The following is a 23,033-nucleotide window of genomic DNA, read 5'->3' as shown; positions in this document are numbered from 1 at the left end:
GCCATTCTTCTACCAAGTCCTCTATGCTATGCTATCCCCCGCGGTTAGATCTCGGGCTTCACCACCTTGGTCGTGTACGCCTCGAGAATGTCACCAGGTTGGAACTCGTCCGTGCCTGCAAGCTGAAGTCCGCATTCCTGGCCCTTGTTCACCTCCGACACCTTCTGCTGGAAGTGACGCATGGACGCCATGTCCACGTTCTCGAGGATAGTCTCTCCATCACGCACGAGACGGTACTTGGCCTGCATGTTGAGCGACCCTGAAGTCACCTTGCAGCCAGCAATGTTGGTAGTACGGGTTCCAGACGTTGAGATCGGGATCGACTGGATCACTTCAGCTGAACCAATCACCTCGTGGACCACCACACCCTTGAGGTTGTCTTGTAGCAACTCCTTGATGTCATCTAACAGACTGTATACTATGCGGTGTTGACGCAAAGTCACTTGCTTCTGTAGTGCTTCTTGGTCAATAGAAGCCGGATGCTTAATATTGAACGAGTAGATTGTAGAACCCGTAGCTTCAGCCATAACGAGGTCAGACGAGGTTACAGGCCCCACTGCGGACATGATGCACTTGATCGCTGCCTCATCGCTTGGTAGGGTTGCAATTAGCTCATCGATAGCCGCAATGACACCCACAGAGTCCGTCTTGACGATGATGGGAACCACGTTGGCGATGTAGCCCTCGTCTCCAGGCTTCAGTGCTGCCACGCGCTTCGCCTCTTCGACAGCTTCTCGTCGGCGTAGCTCCACTTGCTCCCATTTACGACGAGCACCAGCAAAACGTCGACGACGGCGCGGGGTTCCACTGTCATCACCCTGACTATCCGCTTCTTCATCGTCGGCCTTTGCCATTTGGTCCCAGTCAATCATGGCCTGACGCGCTGCCACAACCTCCTTGGCGCGTTCTTCAGTCGGCACAGATAGCAACGCTACGCCACCTTCAGGCAACCCCTTCAATCCGATCACTCGCACGGGGTGACCAGGTGTCATTTGCTTAACACGCTTTCCAGCTTCGTCGACCAGAGCGCGCACCTTTCCGTATTCCATTCCGCAAACAACAAACGACCCCTGCTTGAGGGTACCCCACTTGACAATTGTGTCCACTTGAGTACCGACGCCCCGTGCCACATTGGCTTCTAGCACAATAGCTTCACCTGACACCTTGGCATCAGCACGCAGGTCCAGCATTTCAGCGTGAAGAGCAATGGTCTCCTTGAGTTGGTCTAGACCCTCGCCGGTCTTACCAGACACACAGACCATGGGGGTATCTCCACCCATGCTCTCGACTACAATCCCTTGGTTCAGCAGTTCGGAGCCCAGGCGGTTCATCACCTCACCCTTGTCATGTTCGTGCATGTCCATCTTTGTGACAGCCACCACAAGCGGCACATTGTTCTTGATTGCCAGACGCGCCACTTCAACAGTCTGAGGACGTACACCGTCGTCGGCTGCTACCACCAGGACGAGCAGGTCGGTGAGCTCTGAGCCACGAGACCGCATGTTGCTGAACGCAGCGTGACCAGGCGTATCGATGAAGGTCACCTTCGCTTGAGAGCCAAACTTCTTGCCCATGTCCACTGAGAAGGCTCCGATGCGTTGTGTGATACCTCCTGCCTCTGAGGCTGCCACCTTCGACTTGCGTAGCGCATCTAGCAGTGTGGTTTTGCCGTGGTCAACGTGGCCCATCACAGACACAATAGGTGGTCGCACTTGGAACTGCGAACAGTCCACGGGCGGGTTCGTTAACTCCAGATCGACAAAGTCCGGAGGCAGCAGCACCGGGATCATGTTCTGCGAGTCCACCACGAGCTCAGCAATGTCGTTTGTCAGCACTGATTCCTCGTTCAGTCCGTTCTCGCCCAGTTCTTTGAGTGCACGGAAAACCACACGGGTCTTGACGCTCATAAGTTCAGCCAGATCCTTGACCGTCAGTGACGTTGGAATCTCCACCTCTTGCGCCGGCAGCTCCTCCTTGGGTTTCCGCTTGGATTCCTTGCGTTGCATTCTCTGGGAGCGACGCCGTTCGCGGTCTTCCGTGTCACTGCGGTCCTCCCAGTCAATATCTCCGAATAGATCTGCCGTCGAGTCGAAGATGCTGTTCTCAAACTGGAAATTCTTGACCAGGTTGCGCGTTCCTTTCTTGCGTTTCGTGTTCATCTTGATGGCCTTGCGACTGGAGGGTGGAGATTCAACGCGATCGCTCTCTCCATCGGATGGGATACCCAGAGCCGCTAGTACCGTGGATGGGTCATTGTTACCGGTAAAGAGTTTGGTCTTCTTGGGCTTCTGTCGCGGATGCTTTGGCTGTCGCTTGGTGAACGTGTCGTCGTCATCAAAGACATCGAGCCCAAGCTGTGCCAGTGTGATCTCAGGGCTGTCATCTTCTTTGGGTGCAACTCCGATACCGTCCAGTAGGCCCAGGGACGACGGCTTCTTTAAGTCTGTGATTGGCTGCTCGTCCGCTACGTCTTCAAAAGCAAAGCTCAGCAGGTTCTGGAACTTGTTAGTGAACACCGGTGCCTCCTTTTCTACCGACTTCTTGGAGCGGCGACGTTTAGGCCGCTGTTTGTTGTTGTTATTGTTGTTGTTTTGCTGGTTGGGCTCCGCCTTGCCCGCTGCAGGCTCCTGCTGTTGACGTTTGCCCTTGAAGTGACCATGTGAGCGCGGCTTTGGTACCGATAGAGCGCCGAAGTGGCGGAAACTCAGTGTCAGACCTGCAGACGCACTCGTTCCGCGCTCCAGCAACAGCGCAGAGCGCCGAAGCAGTGTCCATTGACCTGCCATCGATGCCTTGCCAGGGTATCCGCTCACTGGCTGGTGTACTGCACACCGTTCTTTTTCTTATCGAAATGGTTACACTTATTAAGGCTGATGAATCAGAGCATTTGACGCTATCATATCAATACAACCGTGACCTGCATTTTTCAATAATATCAACTACGAGAGTCGGTTCGAGCATGCCTATCGCGTTGCTTACTCAAGCCAAGTGTTCGGAGAGCCCCAGGAACAGGTTGTCACGCGTGGCGGCATCTGTTGGCAGGAGCAAGATGCTAAGTGCGCCGCTGATGCTGTTCCGGAGCGGAGACGCGTCGCTGACGTCAGATCTCCGCGTCCTGGTGGCGCGCTCCAAGGCGCCAAAAGGCGACTGGCTTGGCCAGTTCTTCACGGGAATGGGGACGCACTTGGCGGCATTGAGAGAAGCCAAGTCGCGCTCGTTAAAGGCTAGATGTTCATATTATGTGCAGTCTAACCGACAAAATGAAGCAACGGAGCGCAGAGGGGGTGACGACGAGCGGCTATCGAGCAGTCCATGCCCGTCATCTAGTAGCAGCAGCGACAGCAGTAGCAGCCCCAGTAGTGGCAGCTCCAGTTCTGACTCAAGTGACAGCTCCAGTGACAATGAAGAGGAGGCTCTGCCGCCATCTGCTAATGGTGGAGGTGACAAAGGAGAAAACGATAAAGGAGGAGATGATGACCAGAAGAAAAAAAAAGATAACGTTGACGAAGATGGAAACAACAGCGACTCAAGTAGTGACAGTTCCGCCGATGAAAGTGACCAGGAGAAGGACGATGGGGTCATGATTGACACAGATGATGAAAAGGATAAGGCTCACAATTTAATTGACCCCACGGACGAGGACTTGAGCGATAGCGATGGAAGTTCGGACCTGGAGAACTCGTATCCACAGCTGCCCTCCGCCCCAGTGGACACGCTGATTGCATTCCGACAGCGAGCAGCACAGAAGGAATTGCAGATGAGTGAAAAACTCAAGAAGGAGGTTATTGCAGATGCCAGACAACGACATCAAGAGCGACAGCAAGCTCTGCGATCCAAGAAGAAGAAGAAATCCCCGCAGTCCAAGCGACGGCACTCAAAACAGAGTGACAGTATTTTTAACGGATCGAATCACACGAACGGTAGCACCGGCACTGCCGACGCTATGGAGGATGAGTGGATGGTGGACTGCTCTTGTGGACTAAAGGAGAAAAACTATGACGACGGGACGTCTATGATCCAGTGCGATAGTTGCTCACACTGGGTGCATGCTAAATGTGCAGACAAGCAGCCGGAAGCCGTGGCTCAAGAGAAGTTCCTGTGCTTTCGATGCGGCTGGATGTTCGACTGCGTGTGTGATATTCGCCGCCAGCTTAACCACGATGACGGCCAGCGTATGGTTGAGTGCGAAAGCTGCGAGACATGGCAACATACTAAGTGCGTGGGTATACCAATGACTGAGGAGCCAGCAGACGACTACAGATGTCCCCGATGTGTGAAGAAAGCTCGTCGACGCAAATCTGGATCGAAAAGCAGTGGAAGTCGTGATCGACAGCGAAAGCGAAGCCACAGAGAGCAGTCTCGAAATCATCGGAAAAACAGCGATCTGTCTCCGCCTGTTGCGATAGATGTTCGGTCTGCTGCTCGCTCGCTCGATGCGTTGACAATGCCGACCCGTTCCCATAGTAGCAGACGTGGTGAGCACAAAGAATCGCCCAAGATGAAGAGGAAAGCTTCTCTTGCTCAATCGCCTTCCCCTCCTCCTGTTCCGGCAGTCTCTCCTCCGTCCACTCCCCCTCCGCCTCCATCATCGCCACCTCCACCTTCCGCGAGATCTGCGCGTGATCGAAGCCACAGCCGTGTGAAACGAAGAAGTGAGAGGGAACGAGATCGTGCATCTACATCTAGTAGTCCATCCCATCGCAAGCGAGGCCGATCAATGGGTGATAGTCCATCGTCTTTGAAGAAGCCACACTCGGAAACGAGCGATAAGGGCCAGCATCCTGCGATCCCGACTACTGTGACACCGTCACCGAGAGGCAAAGGGCTCATGCTTCGAGGATATTCTCCTGCTTCTGCAAGAACGGATGCCCCCTCATTGCGATCAGCAGACGTACGTCCTCCACTCCCACTCACCCCGCCGTCTGGAGGCAGCAACAGCAGCCACAACAACCACAGTCAAGTCGGTCGGAAGCGCAAGGGTAGCTCTGCACGGGACCGGCTAGCGAAAAAGCTCAAAATCCGGAAGAACTCGCTGCGGTAAGCTCGACCATTTTTTTTTATCAAGGACGAGTATTGATGTGAAGTGGGTTAGTTATTACGCTACGAAACACGGTAGTTATTCATTTGTTGTTGATTTCCACCCACTTTTAAGTTATGTCCACGGGTAAAACGAGGGGAAGAGAACACTTCCAAGCACGGTGAAGAGCAGGAAGTAGCTCACGACGAGTCTACCGTAACTTGTCAGAACTGGAGGCGCTTTGCTTTTCACTTTGGAGCCACACATCAGCATGGCAGGGTGCCAAAACAGTGGAGGGCACGCACACAAGAATCTCGTTGTCACCTGAATGTGTACGACCAGTAGTGCGTTCACCACTAAGAACAACCAATGCACATAATACGGAGTTAGAGCAGTGCCCCTCCAGCCCCGTCCTTGCGGTTCTGACACCACAATGGATTGTCCCGGAACGACACTACGCCGAAAGTACCCGTCAAGTGCATGGAAACTCAGCAAAAAGATCGGCGCAGCAAGGATAAAGTTTGGCAGTTGCTTCCACTCGTAGTAGCGGAATAGTCCAACGTTCCAGTACTTGCTCTGGATGAATGAGTACATTGCAGTCAAGTTTGGCACCGCGTTCTCACACCAGCTACGGTCCTCCCTTTCACCCGTCCCGAAAACTTCCCAACCGAAACGCTGTACTAGCGACGGGCAGTATGGCACCATCGAGGTGACGAAATACACGATCTGAGGTCCAATTGCCAGGATACCGAGAACCGCAGTTCGTATCCAGAAGCCTAAGAACCGGAAAAACTCTCGTGGGGATGGCGAGACTGTCACGCGATACCACGCAATGAACACTGTCGGCATGAATCACATTAGTGATCGATCAGCCAAAACTTCTACACGGAAGCTAAACGTACATGATAGCAAAACGCCGTTGGATCGTGTTGCCGATGCTGCACCAAACAGCAGAGCGCAGAGCACCAGGTCCAGGAAGGATTGACTGGTCTTCGGCTGCTGTGCGTGTTTGGCAAGGAAGTACATGCCACTAAAGCTCAGTAGACACATCAGACTCTCCGAGTAAATAGCCGACATGAAGATGCTGGACGGCGCCACGCAGAAGAGGTAGGCTGCTCGTCGAGCGACGAGCTCGTCCCGTAGCACAACACAGCCCAGGCGATAGAGAAACAGCGCCGCCAGCACGAAGCTCGCATTGCTGACAAGCCAACCGCTGACCATCACGGCTGATGAAGTCTCTAGAGGCATCAAACCAGCGAGCAATCGCGCCAACAACGGATAGAGAGGAAAGAAAGCGTGAAAGTGCTCGAAGTCGTAGCCATGCAGCGCGATGTGTGAGTAGTAGACGCCGTCCCAGTTGCTTAAAGGCGCGAAGGGTGACCCCCCCGCCTGCAGATGCGAAGAAGTATCATAGGGCACTACGATTGCTGAAGTTGACAGTGCCAGTAGCGTCACACACGCTCGCGTCGCCGCCGCGAAGACGACGATGCGGCTCTGCATTTGGAGGGATACTTTCCTGTATTTCATGTGACAAATTGTCTTTTAGCGACAATTTATATGTACTCTATTTAGTTGACAATTTTTGTCTACAGTATCAAAAACTCTAATTTCAAGTTCTAGCTCAGTTGAGACCTTCCAGCCATACAAGCGTATCCTCGGCGCCTCCTTCCTCAGCGTGCTCCAGCGCCTGTTCCACAGAACACGAACTGCGCACGTACTCGTAGAGGAACTGAGCAACCTCCACATGGTCCATGTAGGCGGCGGCATTGAAGGCCTCGTAGTTATTGCAGACCTCGCGGTGGTGTTCAGTAAGCCATTGGACCGCCGGAAGGTGACCATTCGTAGCTGCCAGCTCTAGTGCGATCGGCGCCCAGCGTGAGTCAGTCATTGTTACCTCCTCATCGCCGCTGGACTCGTCGTCGACAACCTCCTCGTCCTCGACGTGATTACTGCGATCGAAGTGCAGCCAACGCAGGACATGCACGAAGCCATGGCGAGCAGCCTCATCGACCGCCTTGGAGCTTGTCTGCCATTTACGTGGAATTTGCTCATCACGCAGATACTGGAGAATATCAACGTGACCGGCAGCGGCAGCAGCGTCCATTGCGGTAGTCGACGTTGGGGAGCTCTGCTCGTACAGTTGGCGAAAGTTTGCGATCAGCCACTCCACACAGTCGCGGTGACCCCCTTCGACTGCCGCAACCAGCGCGTTCATGGCGTCGGACTCGACGGTGAGGTTCACCATCTCGTTCTCGTACAGGTATACCAGAACATCGCTGTGTCCATTGCGCGCCGCCTTCTCAATGGCCTCTACGGTGCAGTTCGGAAGGTGTCCATCGACACTCATAGGCAGCGCCGTGGCATGATCATGAAACCACTTTAGAATGCTGACCTGGCCGTACTCGGACGCAACGTCCATCCACGATCCGGCAGCCTCCTCACACTTGAGCGACTTCACCGGCAGTACGGCAATGAGCCAGGTCAACACCGCAGCTTGGCCGTTGGCGATGGCAGCGTGGACCATGTTGGGGCCGACGCTCTCGAACAGTTGGGGAAAGTGTTCACCCAGGTACTCGAGGACGTACAAGTGTCCTCCGCGTGCGGCATTAACCATGGCACTGGACGTACACTCCTCCTTGCGCACCTCGCAGAGCCAACGCACGATGTGCAAATGACCCTCCGTGGCTGCGTAGTTCACTGCGCTTGGTGTACAGCCCTCAGAGCGATTGTCGTTAAGCCATTGCAACACTTGTAGCTGACCGTTCTGCGCCGCCAGATCCATTGCGCGGCTGGTGCATCCCTCCGAGCGGTTCTTGTGAAGCCATTGCACAACCGGAAGATGCCCACTGCTAGCCGCATAGTCCATGGCCTTGGTGGTGCACCCCTCGCTGCGGTTTGCGTGCAACCACTGAACAATAGGAATGTGGCCGTTTTTGGCGGCGTCATCCATGGCGCGTGTCGAGCAGCCGCTCAACTGCTCCGTGCTGTGCAGCCATGTGAGGATGTCCAAGTGGCCGTTACTAGCAGCAAAGTCCATAACCAGCGAGTTGCTTCCGTCGTGCGGTGTCTTGGGCGCCGTGAGCGCCAAGTGCTGCACCAAGAACTTCATGCCTTCTGCCGCTGCGCGCTCCAGCGTCCATCCGTTGGAGTAGTCGAGGAATTCGTTCACGGCTCCCCATACGTGCGTCAGCTCACTCATGCCGTCGCGGTTAGCACACACAAGCCTCGCCGCCGTCAGCACCATCTTGACTCAGTCGCGTCTTCGGTTGATAGTGGAGACCTTGTCGCAATTGAAGAGAGTGGAGGGCCAAGTCCACTCGGTGGTGTTGCGGCGGCTTTGAGGCGAAAGCGGTAGTGATGGAAATAAGCATAGTGCTTCAGCTTCAGCAGTTCCTGCCCACCGAAAGCCAACGCGCCCTTTCGCTTTTTGTCGCAGATGAACCAATCGCGTGCGCGGATCAGTCGATACATCGTGACAGCCACGCACTTGGACTCTGTACCGTAGACAATCTAATGGCCAGCAAGTCAAGACAGGCGGGCAAGATTTTTTTTAACACGTCAGGACTGGCAGGGCATATGCAACCGTCCTCATGAACATCGTGGTGAAAGCTCGCGCACGGAGCTGACCGATGATACCCGTACATGTATTTCTGATCACACCTCGACACAGATTCTCAGATCTGGGCAAATCCCCAGGAAATTTAGATTGGTACATGTACATTCTCAACTAACATGTAAATTAACTTGCGAAACCTGATATCCTGTCATACATATTAAAAGAAATGTCCACCAAGTCCGTTCGTAGAGATTACTTTAAACTAAACTTGATATTGCTCCGCTCGACAGCCAAGGAGAATGGTCAAAAACCTGAGCGTTTCGTGTGACGGACGGACAGACACCGTGCTAGCATTGATAGTTTAGGACTAGCCGGCCGCCGCCGCTACGCAGCGGAGTGTCTTGGTTTGCTGGAGATGAGGTGGCCGCAAATTTAGTGCTTGCTGGTGTCGCGGGTTTTGTGAGCGTGGCTCACCCCGTAGATCTTGGCATCGTGTATTTAACCTCTTGCCTTTTCGTAGTCTCATTCGGCCCCGTATAATATCGTGGTTCGGAACGTTTCCGTTACCCCGTCCTGCAAGTTGGATGTTGTTTTCTTCAAAGGTCCATGCTCTTTCGTGCTCTTCATGGCTTCGTGGTTCTTGCTCACCCGTGGCCCACGCTGCTCAGCGGTTATGCGCTCTCTCTGGTGGGTTCATGCTCTTTAGTACGGCCTTTTCGTAAATGCTTAATTTTCTCTGTTCTCAAACGTTTACGTGGGTTGCACTGGCTTCGTGGTAGATACTATTTCGTGGCCGTTGCGTTTCCATCGCCGATACTCTAGCCGAAATGTGTTATTCCGTGGTTTGGTGTCTCCATGCAATCGTGTTGTTTCGTCGCCCGTGTATCGTGCTCTCCTGGTAAGGTTCCATCGACCGCGGTATCACGCTATCGTGCAATCACGGTGTGGTAATGCTGTCTATGGTATTGTGCTCACGTAGTGTATCTGCGTTGTCCGTGTTATCGTGTTCTACAATGGCATCGTGCTCCACATTGTGTAGTCGTGGTTACCCCAAGCGCCCACCTCCCCGTTCATTTCGTGGCTGGTCCGCAGTCCGTGCAATCTAGTTCTAATGTAGTACTGTCCTCCGTGCTCGGTAAGCTCAGATTCAACACTGGTATCGTTCTCTGCGGCTCTGTGATTTTCCGTGTATAGCTCCGCGACTGAGCTCTCCCATGGCTTAGTGGCACAGTCCATGCTATCGTGCTAACTTGTGGTGTCGCAGCTGGTCTTTCGTCAATGCGATCGTTAGCTACCGTAGTATCGTGCTGTGAGATTTGGTGAGCTCCGGTTCTACCCTAATATCGCGTCCCAATACTCGGTGATATCCCGGTTATGGTCTCCCGCGGATTCATGTTTGGTCTGTTGACTGTGCTCCATGTTTAACCGTGGTGCTGTTGGAGAATTGTTTCTGCTCACTCTCACCGTTACGTGCTCTACCGTGGCTTCGAACGTGCATGCTCTTCCGTAGCTGTGCTTTTCAGCATGCTGGGGTGTCTATATATTTAATTTCTTTCCGTGGCCCGTACGCTCCCGTCATTTACTTCTCCTTCTGTCCTTTTCATGGCTGTGCGCTCTTCCGTCTTTCACGCTACTCATAACTGAGAATCTGTGTCGAGGTGTGATCAGAAATACATACGTGAGAAGACAAGAATGTACAGCGAGCGCATCTACAATGCGTACAAGGAAGCAGTGCCAACAACAAAGCGATCTAAGAAGGCCATCGAGGACAAATGGCGGGATTGTTGGAGATGTACCGCTTTATTAGTGATTTCAACGCAAACAGAATCAGAGGGAGCACGGGAAAGCCGAATTGGTTTGATCTCCCTCGTAGAGAAATGAAGGATCTCAGGTATTCGTGCTGTTTACTTGATTAACAGACTTATTGTATGTATTATTTACAGAGCTGCCCATCGTATCGGTAGTCCAAAAATTACCCAGCGAATCTATAAAGAACTAAATGGATTACTAGATCGTCAACCCGACACTGTTCCTCTCGTTGCTACATTTGCTTCTGAAGCTCGCTTCAGTGGTCAAGACGTGCAAGACCGATCAAGTGGTACTGTGTTTGGCGAAGATGAGCCGGACGCCGCGAAGGATCCCCTCAATACCGGGCGGAAAAGTAATAAGCGCAAGGGCCCCGACAAATACGACAGGCTGCGGGAATTCTTGAAGAGCGCTCACAAGCTTCGCTTACGCTGGCCAAGGAATTGCATGCTGCGGAGCTAGAGGAGAGACGTCGCCAGCACAGCGAACACATGTTGCTGCTACGGGAATTTTTTGGTGTATTCAAAGGAGCAGAGAAATAATGCTGAAATAGAAGAAAAAAAATTTGCTTACTACTTTAATGCTGGCTGCGTGCTTAAAATAAAAGTTTATTCGTTTATTAATTATATATCGCTACCACTACGAAATACAAACCATTTGTTGAGGTTGGCACGAAGATTATCATCAGTTGAGTCTTCTACTTTGGTTTCTGGGTCTGGAAACTTATCTTGATATTCTTTTAATAATCTGCGGAATACCGCATTGTTCTTCAAATCGGAATGCGCACGCCTCAAACGGAGGGAACGAGACCAGCGATTGCAGCTCACAACACACAACCTGGACAACTTCTCTTATAATTCCGGACACTGTCGATGGCCCCACCCCGAAACGGCCAGCGGTGTTTTGTAGAGTCACCCCTTAAGCACAGAGAAACAGAAAAGTTGCCAAGCGCATATGCGGTAATACAGCGTCGGCGGTCTGTCGAACCGGAGCGAGCCTAGGACAGACAATTTGAGCGAGAGACTCAAAACTGATAGCATCCATACGAAACAGGTTACGCATACTGCTGTTGAAAAATGTTCGGGAAGAAAACAGCTTTTTGTCCAATGTGAGCTTCTCTCTTAAGCAAGAATTTCCCAATCTTCAGGCTCAGCGTACGTGTCTATCACCTCTATTTCCATATTAAACGAATCTTGGAGAAGCATAATAGATTGCCCCCCCCCCCTACTACAACGGGAGCCATCGATTCCAGAAGCAGGAGTGTTACCAGAGCTTGCTCGTGCATGATAGCCTCGGTTTGTATCCAGCGTTTTTTTAAGAGTAGCATTTTAATTTATTTATGCACGAGCCGTCACAACACATATTCGAGGTTCCAGATAATGAATGTGTGAAGTCATCGCGAAAACGCGGCCCTTCGAACTTAATTCAAGGTTCCAGATTCAAAGCTTAGGTGAAGAGGCCCAGTGTGGGGTGCAGGGGTGTAAACCGCAATAGTCAAATTTTAAAGTTTTTATAATGATTGTAAATAATAATAATATTGTGATTTATTATCTAACGCTGTTATAATTTTAAAATTATAGTTGTAATTTGTACTACTGCAAAAAAAAAAAAAATAGTCATAATTTTATGATTGTAAATAATAAAATAGCTGTGATTTTTTATCTAACGCTGATGCGCTCGGCAGCCAGTATAACACCCGCATTAGCGTGAGTTTTACTAGCCCTAGCCCGTTACGGACGGAAGGACGGACGCAGATCACACTCCACTAGGGAGGGGTAAGATCAAGCTTTTCACGACCAAGTCGTAGGCTACGCATATTATAATATGTGTGTGTAGTACTCTGTTCCATCTCAAATCTAACACTTCTCTTTTGTTGACATTTTTGTTAAACTAATGGTGTGATTTAGCTAAACAAGCCCACTGTGGAAAGCCCTGCCTTAGCTTTATAAAATAGTATTTGTTTTGGTAGATGATAGGCAAACAGCAACGAAGTACAGAGCAAAAGATCGTTATTCGTTTTGACGGGGGGAACGTCTGGTTTCGCAGTGAGCTTCCCAAATTGCTGAGGTTTTCAGGAGAGGTCGTTTTTGTTACGGTCTTACAAGATGTGAAAATAGTTCTTTAAAAGCTGCTTTGATCAATTACATCTATGTAATTACAGTCTGACATTTTAGATCTCGCAAAAGGTGAAAATAAATAAAACAAGGTGTGTAGAAAAAAGTTCATTAAGAAATAAAAGATAATAATTTGAGTTGGTGGCGCCTTCATTTTTTTAAGTGTCTTCTGGCCCTTTCTAGATACCAAAGAGTCGCAAGGAAATGAGGTTGGAAGCACTCCGTTGCGAATGTGGTGCTTCGAACCTCGGGGGGGGGGGTTTGTATGTATTGTCTTCCCCACACGCATTGACAGATTCTAGTATTTATTGTGCTGTCACAAAGCACTTATCTATCGTCTTACTTGGAAGATCACAGTAAGCTTTTTCAACTTCCGCATTTAAAACATCGATCTTGTACGTTGGTTTTCGGTATTGATCCGACTGTAGCGAGTTAAACAGACCCAAGTCGAGTACGCTCATATCGGGCGACTTCGCTGGCTGGTATTTGATAGCGACGTTGTGCGCTTTGGCTGCTGACGCTAGAGCGGGGTGGTCATGGGTCACGTGGGGCGATGCGTTGTCTTGCTGGATAACAACACGTTTCTTTCGGTACCCTAGAACATCGGAAACAATAAATAAGAGCATTTTAATAAAAAAAAAAGCAATTGGCAACTTTACCCGGCCATGCCGCCTCAATTACCGAGAAAACTTTATCGGACAGCAGCTCCATGTACACTTTCGTGGCCATGCTTCGATTTTTCGTTTCTTGCGTGCCAGCAACCCGATTCTTTGACGTTTTATTAGCAGCGACCAACTCAACAATAGGCCATATGCCTAGCTTGCCACTAAAACATTTTTGCTTCGGCAATCGTTCTTGGGCGGCCGACAGCGGCTGAAGACATTACCTTACCAATGTAGCGTCTATTTGCACACGTACGATGAGGGTCAGGCTCGTCGGTGGCTAAGTACAATTTTGTGGATGTCTCATTTCATATTAAACCATTTTTCGTCAACGTGAATGGTATTGTACATATGATCAAACCAGTATTTTCCACCTAGAAAAAAATATTAGAAATGAATAATTTCAATCAATAGCACTGTACGTATTCGTTCTTACCGGCCTCGGTTTTCACCTTACCAAGCGCAAACTCCAAGCGATGTTGTTTATGCGCCGCGGTTAGCGCAGGTTTGACGCGCGAGACTGCACGTCGCACTAGCCCTCGTTTTAAATACCGGTAGCTAGAAGTAAGTGGAATCTTGGTAACATCAGCAAGGGACCGGAATGTTCGACGTTGTGCATGAGGTACCGCGCTTACTGCGGCCGAAATTGCAGCAGGTGAACGCTTAAGAGGAGGTGGTCGAGGACTTCGCTTCATGCGCAGGAGCGCAGAGGTACCTTGCATCCTCCAAACTTTAGAAGCCAGCTGCCTGGCTATTCCGAAGGCTGCAGCGGCTTTTGTATAGGCCCCCTTTGGTAGTTTGTCGTCTTTTAGGAGCTTTGTCAACCAAATGACAATATTTAGACGGTCATTGACACTAAGTTGCTTGTGTTTGAGTCGGAGGGTTGGAGGGGTAGTCATCGGAGAACTGCTCGTGCTGTTCGGCGTGATAGCCTTAGAATGAGGCCTATATTTTCAGTCGAAATCGCTTTTTACACAAGCGATCAGACGGCAGCACATCATGCTTATCTGCACCGCTGACACGTACTATGTAGCTGCCAGCCACAAATTAGAAAATAGCAAATCTCTATTCTTAGCCTAATAATAGCCAATGATATCATGTATTTTTCTGCGGTAGCTCGTTGCGTTAGATTTGAGATGGAACAGAGTGGTAAACGTTTTGCCGTTTTTCACGGCAGTCGTAGGCTACACATAATATGTGTAGCCTGCGACTTGGTCGTGAAAAACTTGTACTTCGATGTACAGTATTTTTGCCTCAATAAAAAACACTTGATATATTTGCAATTTAAAAGATAAATGCGAGATTACTGCGAACTAAAACCTGTGAACAGAGATTTGACGCAAGATCAGCCACATAACATATTGAAGGCTATAAACTTCTCGGTGCTCTTTATTGAGGAGTTTTCTGTAACTAATTTGGTGTCAGCAACCAGCAGATAGTTTATAATGGGCGTCCCTGAAACCTCAATAACGCAATTACACATTTGCACAAGAACAGGAAATTGGTTATTAGTGCAGTGCGACTCATTGCATCAAGAAACCCATCGGAAAGTCTAGGTATCAAAGCACTTGTAGTGTTCCTGTCCACTCATCATTGCGTCAATAGTACTTCATATTCGACTCTCCTCAAAATGCACCATGTTGCACTGCTCGCTTTTTAGCAGCGCCATCGCTGTCGCCATCGTCGCCGCCGCAAACGCAAACCTCGCTCAGTTTTTCTGCTGAGACTCGATGCAGAAGCCTGTCGCCGCCGCGATCGCCGCGTGATATAAGCGGCACTGGTCTCTCCGTCGATGTTTCCCTTTGTCAAGCTTTACGAATCACGCAATGACCCGTCTTTAATAACGCTGACAGGGTTCGACCATACATCGTTTGATTACTTACTCAGGTAATACGCTCCTCTCTAAGAAGTACTCATCATATTCAACTGATGGCTGCGTTCGCCAAACTCAACACAATTCTCGTCTAGGTGGGAGGCCACGTAGCATGACGACCAGGGATGCCGAAAAATAAATTGGTGCTGCAATTATTGCAATAAAAAAGCACCAATTATTTATTGGAGGCTTTCTGAAGAGGAATTCCAATTATTTATTTTCGCTTCGTTGTAGCACCAATAATCTATTGGGCGGTGCTCCAATCAGCCATACATTCTTTAGTACTTGTGCCCTCGCTGTGTGCCAATAATGCTGCACCAATAATCTATTTACTGAGTTGAGGAAGCTCAATAATCTACTTCGGTCTTGCCAGTTCTCTTACCCAATTATTTATTTTCTGCTTTGATTAGCAATAGATAAAATGCAATATTCGGCATCCCTGATGACGACTCAGATGAGGCTTGCGTTAGCTTTGGCATGCCCGCAGTCGCGGATCAGAATACCTTTTTATGTATGCCGTTTGGTATCACGGACACTGTTTGCTCTATTTTCCTACGATTCAGCAGGAGAATACTACTAAAGGTACTTGCAGTGGATGAATACGCCGCGGTGCGCCTACCGTCGAGTGACGAGATTACAAGTTTCCAAAGTATAATTTTCAGCAAAATATTCTGCTCTACCCGATGTTATTGCAGTAGCGGATGGGCTTAAGCTGCATCTTCAGCAAGCAACCGACCCCATGATACACAAGGCATTTTATAAGACTGGCAAACGCTCAAGATGGCGGTCTTCTTCCCAGCGCAATCTCTGCTCGTCGGCGCGTTGTCGCTCCTGCTTGAGTGAGAGACGCATCACTACTAAAATCTGAGCGTCATCATCGTCGTCGACATAGCCAGCCTGGCCACGTCTGTGGACAATTAAGCGTGGGTTTTTTTGGTATCCAGGATTCAATATAGTTGTATATTGACCTGGCGGGGGGGGGGCATGGACCATCTACGCGATCGTTTTCTAGATTAGTCTGGGTTTGTGTAGATGTGCTAGCGATAAAGTCAACTTCAGCCTCACCGGTATCTTTAGCGCCGCCCAGGTCAGCGCAGAGAGTCATTTCCATGCGTACGCGCTTTGCATGTAGTACATTAGCCGGTATATTCGGGTCCCCTGTCGGAATACATTTACGGTGAAGCTTGGCAAACTTACGTTTTAGACTGTCAGTGGTTCTATCATCACCTAGATACGCGGTATTGTGAAGAGATGCAACATATTCCCACTCATCTCGCGAACTCGGTAAGTGTGTTTCCAGGAGATCGAGTTGACTACTTGTTTCAACGTCCGAAAATCCAGCTCCTCGTTGCCTTACTTGTATAAGCGGTGTTTGCTGATGACCGTTGATTTGCTGGGTCGATATGGGATGCGGGGTCTCGATAAGCCGTTATATCTTCACTTGATGGTGTGCTGAGCTGTGATGGTGACTGTAGATTGTGGAATGGAGTTGTAGGCTTTGAAAGGAAAAGTACTACATACCTACCTCACGATCTGATCCAGCATGGACCAATTGCCCTTTAGGCTTCGCACGTTACTGAGCCTCGGACAACTGGGACGAGTCGCCCTAAAAAACGTGCATTAGGTCCTTTTGGATTACTAAACCGTTGTACAAAATGAGGTTTGAGGTTTCAGGGGCGACCCAATGAGGGACCGTGTTTGGGTCAACATTTTCATAAGGAACTTTGTTTCTTGCCGTTTGAAATCTACATCGAAGTTAACGGAGCTGAACATCAAAGTAAATGCTGGTTATTTATTGTAAAAAAACAATTGAAGTAATTTAAGCGACAATTTCTTTCGTTTTACACATATATAAATATATTCTGTCGGCCTAATATAATGACTAAATATAGAATAGTACCGCATAGCACTTAAACCTCAAATCTTCAACAGACGACTGCCGTAATGATCCTTTCGAAGCTTGACTTGCTGTCCTTGGCGCAATTCGCTTGCATGACAGCTTTTTTAGACCGTAAAAAATGGGCGGCCGTTCTGAAAGACTAGGCTTTCAGCGCGAACAAGTCCATCAAGAAACGAAAAAGTGAGGGATAAAAACAAACCTGGTTGTGTACTGACGAAAAATGCGAATGTATCGTGACTTTGTCCTTTTGGCCCAAGCCCAAGACAGATAAAGCCACATTATTGTTAGGCCCTGACTTCTCCGTCGCGGTCTGGGGTCTGGGAAAGCAATTCCCCGACATGCTTTCTCAATTGCTGGGAATAGGAATTATGTTGTGTGTTTGTATACCCTTTTAAAATTGGTTTGTATCAAATATCCAACATGTAGTCTACACCAGACAGCTAGGAAGCTGCCGGTGGCGACAAGATGCAGGCGTCGCCCGCCTTCTTGATGGACCTATTTCTACCCCGCCAATCTGAGCCAGTGCCCGCTGTCGCTTCAGTGCCCGCCGCCTCGTCAGTGCGTGCCCTCTCTCCAGTGCTGCCAAATACAGTGCTACAGCACGGATCTGGTCCCGAATGCAGTAGAGGTTTCCTCGCTTTCCGTACCTAAGATCCGGTAACTGGTTGCAAGTCAAAGACAAAGCGTGGGCGTCCTTCGAAGGGGGAGATGAGTTATGGACGGAGGCGACAACGAAAACTCGGTTTACTGTCAGTTAAGACATGATACTGAGTACACCGCTCACGCTAATTAGTCGTCGTTCGCAATTAGTCGTGGATTTGCACTTTAGTGACATCACAAACTCGAGATATTCGACAAATATGATCAAATCTAAAGAAAAAGACCGGTTTTCAGCAGGTCTTATCGGGCTCTTTGTTCCAGTATGCTCGGCTTAGCAATTAGACCGGTAGGTTTTACAAAACGGACAGCTGAAATACCAGTATATTGGACTTCGATCTGTACACCACAATTAGTCAGGGTATGACTAATTAGCGTGAACGGTGTAAATACTACGGATACAGCTTTACAATAACGCTGTATGGCTTTGCTCTACTTTATTAGATATGTTACCGCAAAGGACGAGTTCAAGCGTACCAGAAATCACGTTCAGATTGGTGCCGCTTGAGTGCTCGTAGTCACCCTGCTGAATAAAGCGGAAGACCGAACGTACACCGTGACACAATGCAAGGATAATGTGAATATGGAACAAATATTGTTCTCTGGTTATTATATTGCTAATACTTGTTGTATTGGACGTGTAGATAAAATGGTTGAAGAAGAAATGGTGTTTATATCGGGAGGACCAGCATGCTACCGGATATGTCCCAAAGTCTGCGCCTCCACCTTGTTTGGAGCTCATGATGGAGCACTGGGCTCCAAAGCCTGGCATGCAGAGCACATCTTCGTGTGACGGCACTACGGTTCGCGAGGATGTTGACACTGACAATGTCTCGTCTAACGACGACACCGCCGCTTCGAGCCACAACATACGCAAGCAAACTAACGGTGAATGTGTCGAAGAAGGCGAGCGCCTTTTTAATACTTTTTATTTCTCCAAAAGCAAAAATACTCCTACTAATTATTGTTTTACAGGATTGCGTGAATTGGCCGATGGGGTCAACGTGATGGGTGAAGCCATGAAGTCCAACTCTTCAACGGCTAGTGACTCCGCGTTTGTTCCAAGATGTTGTAGCATCGCTCTCAAGCCAAGAAAACGCTCTAGACCTGCAAACCGCTGCTATCAATGAGTTGATGTAGACTCTCAGAAACAAAAACTAGCTTTGTATTGCCTTCCCATAAAACAAACGTGCTAACTCGTCGCGTTTAGCCCTACTAAAAGCACGCAAGTCGGTATCCGGCTCCGTTTCCAACACACTATCAGTATCTTCCTGCTCGTTTCGACTTATAGTGTGATCATTAAGGTCAATCAAAATAGTGTGCAGGATCATTGCAGACAAAATACACCTTGTGCAATTCATGATAGCCTTTTGTGCTAGTTGTCTTCATATCAGTCGAAGTCTTTGCTTTAATATTCCAAACGCACACTCAATAGCCATCCGTGTCGCACTATGATTGCAATTGTAGCGTTCCTGAATACGTGACAGTTTACCGTCTTCTTCCCGTGGTATGTATGGTTGTTAGGAGCTCGCAACTCAGCGTAAATCCGGCATATCCAAGGAAATGACAGCCACGAGGATTTGTATTTTGAGCTGAAGTGACAATTGTAGATAATTGCCAGGTCGTTTTGTCACTGCGTCACCCCGGCCGCATATCATAATCCATAAATCGCCGTCGAAGATCACAGATAGATTGCATGCTAATCGCAGGGTAGTAGCCCTTACAATACCATCCTTCATGCTCAGCAGATCGAGATATTTCAAAACGTGATCTATCTACTGCTTCACAAACGTACGGAAATCCTCTAACATCAGCGAATCCTTCCAAAATTTTCCTATATCCGTAAGAGTCGGGTTCCGGGATATATTTTGAGGAGGCATTTAGGCCATGAAGGAGATAGAGTTAGGAAACATGAAATACACCGTTTGAAAGAAGAAGGAAAACGTAGTCTGCACATGCATGTCCTAAGCGGACCGACTGTCTTACACGGCATTTGGACAACTTGAAAAGACGACGGTTCAAGTTCCGGGACACGGAGCTTAATGACGCCTTTTCGTGTGCAACGCTTCAGAAAACGTGGGTCTTCCACACGCATCAGCTTGCGTTCGTCTGTTTCTCTGCGCTTCAACTCCGCTTGCTCACGCTTTTCAGCCAACACTTTTCCCCGTTTCATTCGCTGTTGAGCAGCTTCTTCTTTCGCCGCCTTAACCAAGACGGCTCGGCGTTCTCTCTCAATCTGGCGGCGGTTTTTATCCTCTTGTTTCAGCCGCGCCATCTCCTCTTGCTTTGCAACCATTGTCGAGATATCGTCAGCTGTCATCAGGGTGCCGCCAGAAACAAACTTTTCAGGCTCTGATTTCTCCTTTCGCTTTCGAGTTTGTGCTTTGAGTTCATCTATCCCCCACTGGTTTATAGAGAGCACTCGAGTCTCATCAGGATCCAAACCGCTTCGCTCCTACCACCTCCTTGTCTATGGTGTAACGAAGGTGTTTGCTGAGAGCAGTACTTTGTTTTCTCGCTGACTTGGTTTGTCGCCAATGATGCCGTCTATCATTTTGTCACGACTGAGGGGATAAAGACCTGTCCGCTCGAAGCCGTCAACAATGTATGCCCTGGTAAAACACCTAGTCAAGGCCTTCGAAGCGACAGCCACCATGTCACTTCGTTCGACTATGCGCCGCTCTTTTACTCGAAAAGGTCCCTTTTCGTCCTCAACAATGCGCTTGAAATGATGGAACACCGATACATCCAGAGGTTGGAAAAAATACGAAGTGTGAGCGGGTAGAGCGTAGAGAAGAATACTATGTTTCCGAGCGTATTGAAGTGTTCTGCTCGAAAAATGACATTTGTATCCATCTGCCACCACTAGTACGGGTCTCTCTGGCGATATGATCTGCACGAACCACTCGAAGTACTGGATAAACAGCTTGGTCGTGAGAAATGCTGATTCACTTGCGGCAAATATCGATCCGTCTAAACCTCCTGCTGTATCATGTACTCTGATTTGTTTGCCAGGCAAAATGAAAAATGGAGGCTCAAATCCGCCATCAGCGTTAACGCCCACTATAGTCGACACGTTCGTGCGATCATTAGACTCTTGAATATTTGCACGCATGTTCTAATTAGCTAGCACTTTCTTCGTACTGCTGCGCGTTTGGGGACACATGCCGGTTTCGTCAAGATTCCAAATGCGTGAAGTTGGGATATCTGCAACAGAAGATAGCACTTCTTTGAAATTGTTGTAATGCCTATCCACGTTTTCAACAGTAGACGTTTTAGCCCGACAAACCTCCAACGACTGCGCACGTCTCGAACTGAAATCAACACTGTGCTTGACAACAAATCGCTGGATGTAGCTCTTAGACAGAAACATTTCGGGAATTTCTCGACTGTACGAGCTGTTTTCGATGACATTGCGTATGAACAATCCAAGCTCGTCTTTTGTAAAGCATAACACGTGTCTCATACGCATAGTCACCGCTTTCACAACGCCGCTAACCTCACCAGGAGACAAAATTGGCTCTGGACCATTCCGAGAGGTCAGCTTTACTTGACCCGATGTACGGCGATGGATTTTGCTTTTGCTGACACCAAACCTCGTAGAGGCTGATCGTAGCAATAGCTGCTTCTCATTGACAGCGTCTACAGCTTGCCTGAGCCTCTCCATTTCATCAGGCAAGTCATTTTCCTCTTCCAACGCGCACGACTTTGAGGTCTGGTCACACTTTGGCTTGGATCTTTGCAGTGAATGGCCGACTGCCAGCAAGTCGCACACTGATCGATAGCTCTTTTAACTGGTTAAAATGTCGTGTTAATGTTTCAGGAGAAAGCTAGCTGAAGCGGGCAGCAAATCTTGTTGGATATCACCTGTCCCGGAACTTGGTGTCCCGGAACTTGGATCTTACGGATACCCAGCGCTTGTAGACAGCATTTGGATAAAATCCTCAGCCCGCATACAAATAACACGAAGCAACTTGTTTATCGTAGCAACACTGTGAGGCTGGGATATACATAAACCAAGGCCTGCATCCTTCATACTTCCAAACGAAGCTAGATACAGCAATAATAAGCCCAAGTGCTTTTCAACTAAGTGCTCCAACCCGTGAAGTAGATGAGGAGGGGCATGAGGGCGGAAAAACTTACAAATCTTGACGAGAGAACAGCGCATATTACCTCGAAATCAAGAATCAAAACACGGAGATGCCAATAGCGCGTCAAAGTCAAGTTTTGTTACAGTTAACTGATTTTCATTGTTTTTTCGAAGCCGTCCCGTGGCCGGGGCAATTGCTCCCGCACACACCGTCGCCAAAAGTAGCATTGCTGCCGCTTCTTCTACCCCATCGCGGTGCTCCATAGCAGCCACAAGTTTGTTTTGGTGTCTTTTGTAAATCAGTGCATATCTCGGAAAACTATCCACCTTTTATTCCCACCCCTTACCCCTTAGGGTGGGAATAAACAGCTTGTCGGGGAATAAACCGATGGCCAATCAGAATGCATCTTTTAATTTCTCAAAACCAGACCCCGACGGAGAAGTCAGGGCCTTAGTTTGGTTTGTAAGTAGTCTTTTCTTAAATCACAAATATTCGCAGCAGCAGCCAAAGGGCATCTGTCAACCAAGTGAAGGAATGAAGTGGGCTTAAAGCGGCTTTGGTGAAAGGCATCAGCAGCTCTAAGCAGAGATTTGTGGGTCGATACGCGAAATTAACGGTGTGGACATGGATTACAACTCTAGTCTTTAAGCTTCAGCGCACCAAGTCGCAGCTTCAGTTTGAGGCTGTTATAAAAAATACATGCCTTTCCAGAGCTAGAGAAGGGAACTGAAGATGAAGAAAGTGTAGCTGACTATCTCACCAAAATGCACTCAACCGATTGGACTGTGGCTAAAGATTTTGCGTTTTTTCCCTTAGAAGAGGCTTGGTACATGTCGAAGTGGCCTAGTTCTTTACAGTGTGGAGAACGAGGGTTTGGTTCTCCACACTGTAACGTACTGAGCTTCAATCTATGAGGGTTCGCACAGCCAGCATTGATGCTCTTAACAATGTTTAAAACCATTTTGACCTTCGAGATAGTTTGTCACAAGCCGCTTTAAAACAAATCTCCCCCAGCGCTGCCAAAACAATTGGCGCTAGCAGAGATAAATTACCGACTATTAGCCAATTTTCACATTTAATGTGAATTTGTTTTGGAAAAAAGTCGGAAATAACGCGACTCCCTTTGATGTTCTTAAAGGAGTAAATTGTACAGACGTGACAATCATTACAGAAACAGAGTGATACATTTTTCATTGTACACAAAACGTTTTCAACACAACAGGGGTCCCAGCCATTACGGAACAGTATATGTAAACAAGAAATAAAATGTTGATATAGTAAAACATTACGTAACCGATGCAAGACTAACGAGCGCCCTTCTGTGTCGCCACCTACTAGCCAGTATCCAATTTGCAGT

The 23,033-nt window shown here is 48.8% G+C and overlaps 5 protein-coding genes across 5 annotated transcripts; 1 reads left to right on the top strand and 4 right to left on the bottom strand.

Annotated features, from left to right (window-relative positions):
• Positions 1-44: 44 nt before the first annotated feature.
• Positions 45-2,786, bottom strand: PITG_13174 (translation initiation factor IF-2, putative; the record flags this gene model as incomplete). Its single annotated transcript, XM_002900646.1, has 1 exon — positions 45-2,786. One exon carries the CDS (start codon positions 2,784-2,786, stop codon positions 45-47), a length of 2,742 nt encoding a protein of 913 aa, XP_002900692.1.
• A 762-nt stretch (positions 2,787-3,548) lies between these two features.
• On the top strand, positions 3,549-5,041 carry PITG_13173 (uncharacterized protein; the record flags this gene model as incomplete). Its single annotated transcript, XM_002900645.1, has 3 exons — positions 3,549-3,577; positions 3,649-4,721; positions 4,818-5,041. The coding sequence occupies 3 exons, from the start codon at positions 3,549-3,551 to the stop codon at positions 5,039-5,041; spliced, it is 1,326 nt and encodes a 441-aa protein (XP_002900691.1).
• A 111-nt stretch (positions 5,042-5,152) lies between these two features.
• PITG_13172 (GPI mannosyltransferase, putative) lies at positions 5,153-6,517 on the bottom strand (the record flags this gene model as incomplete). The annotated part of the gene is made up of 2 exons (XM_002900644.1): positions 5,153-5,856; positions 5,920-6,517. The coding sequence occupies 2 exons, from the start codon at positions 6,515-6,517 to the stop codon at positions 5,153-5,155; spliced, it is 1,302 nt and encodes a 433-aa protein (XP_002900690.1).
• Positions 6,518-6,638: 121 nt separating this feature from the next.
• On the bottom strand, positions 6,639-8,360 carry PITG_13171 (uncharacterized protein; the record flags this gene model as incomplete). The annotated part of the gene is made up of 1 exon (XM_002900643.1): positions 6,639-8,360. One exon carries the CDS (start codon positions 8,259-8,261, stop codon positions 6,639-6,641), a length of 1,623 nt encoding a protein of 540 aa, XP_002900689.1.
• A 7,424-nt stretch (positions 8,361-15,784) lies between these two features.
• On the bottom strand, positions 15,785-16,573 carry PITG_13170 (uncharacterized protein; the record flags this gene model as incomplete). Its single annotated transcript, XM_002900642.1, has 2 exons — positions 15,785-15,935; positions 16,554-16,573. The coding sequence occupies 2 exons, from the start codon at positions 16,571-16,573 to the stop codon at positions 15,785-15,787; spliced, it is 171 nt and encodes a 56-aa protein (XP_002900688.1).
• Positions 16,574-23,033: the final 6,460 nt, after the last annotated feature.

The sequence above is a fragment of the Phytophthora infestans genome, genomic scaffold (genome assembly GCF_000142945.1).
Source record: "Phytophthora infestans T30-4 supercont1.25 genomic scaffold, whole genome shotgun sequence".
Classification (NCBI taxonomy): Eukaryota; Oomycota; class Peronosporomycetes; order Peronosporales; family Peronosporaceae; genus Phytophthora; species Phytophthora infestans.
This window is presented reverse-complemented; position numbering and strand designations above follow the sequence as displayed.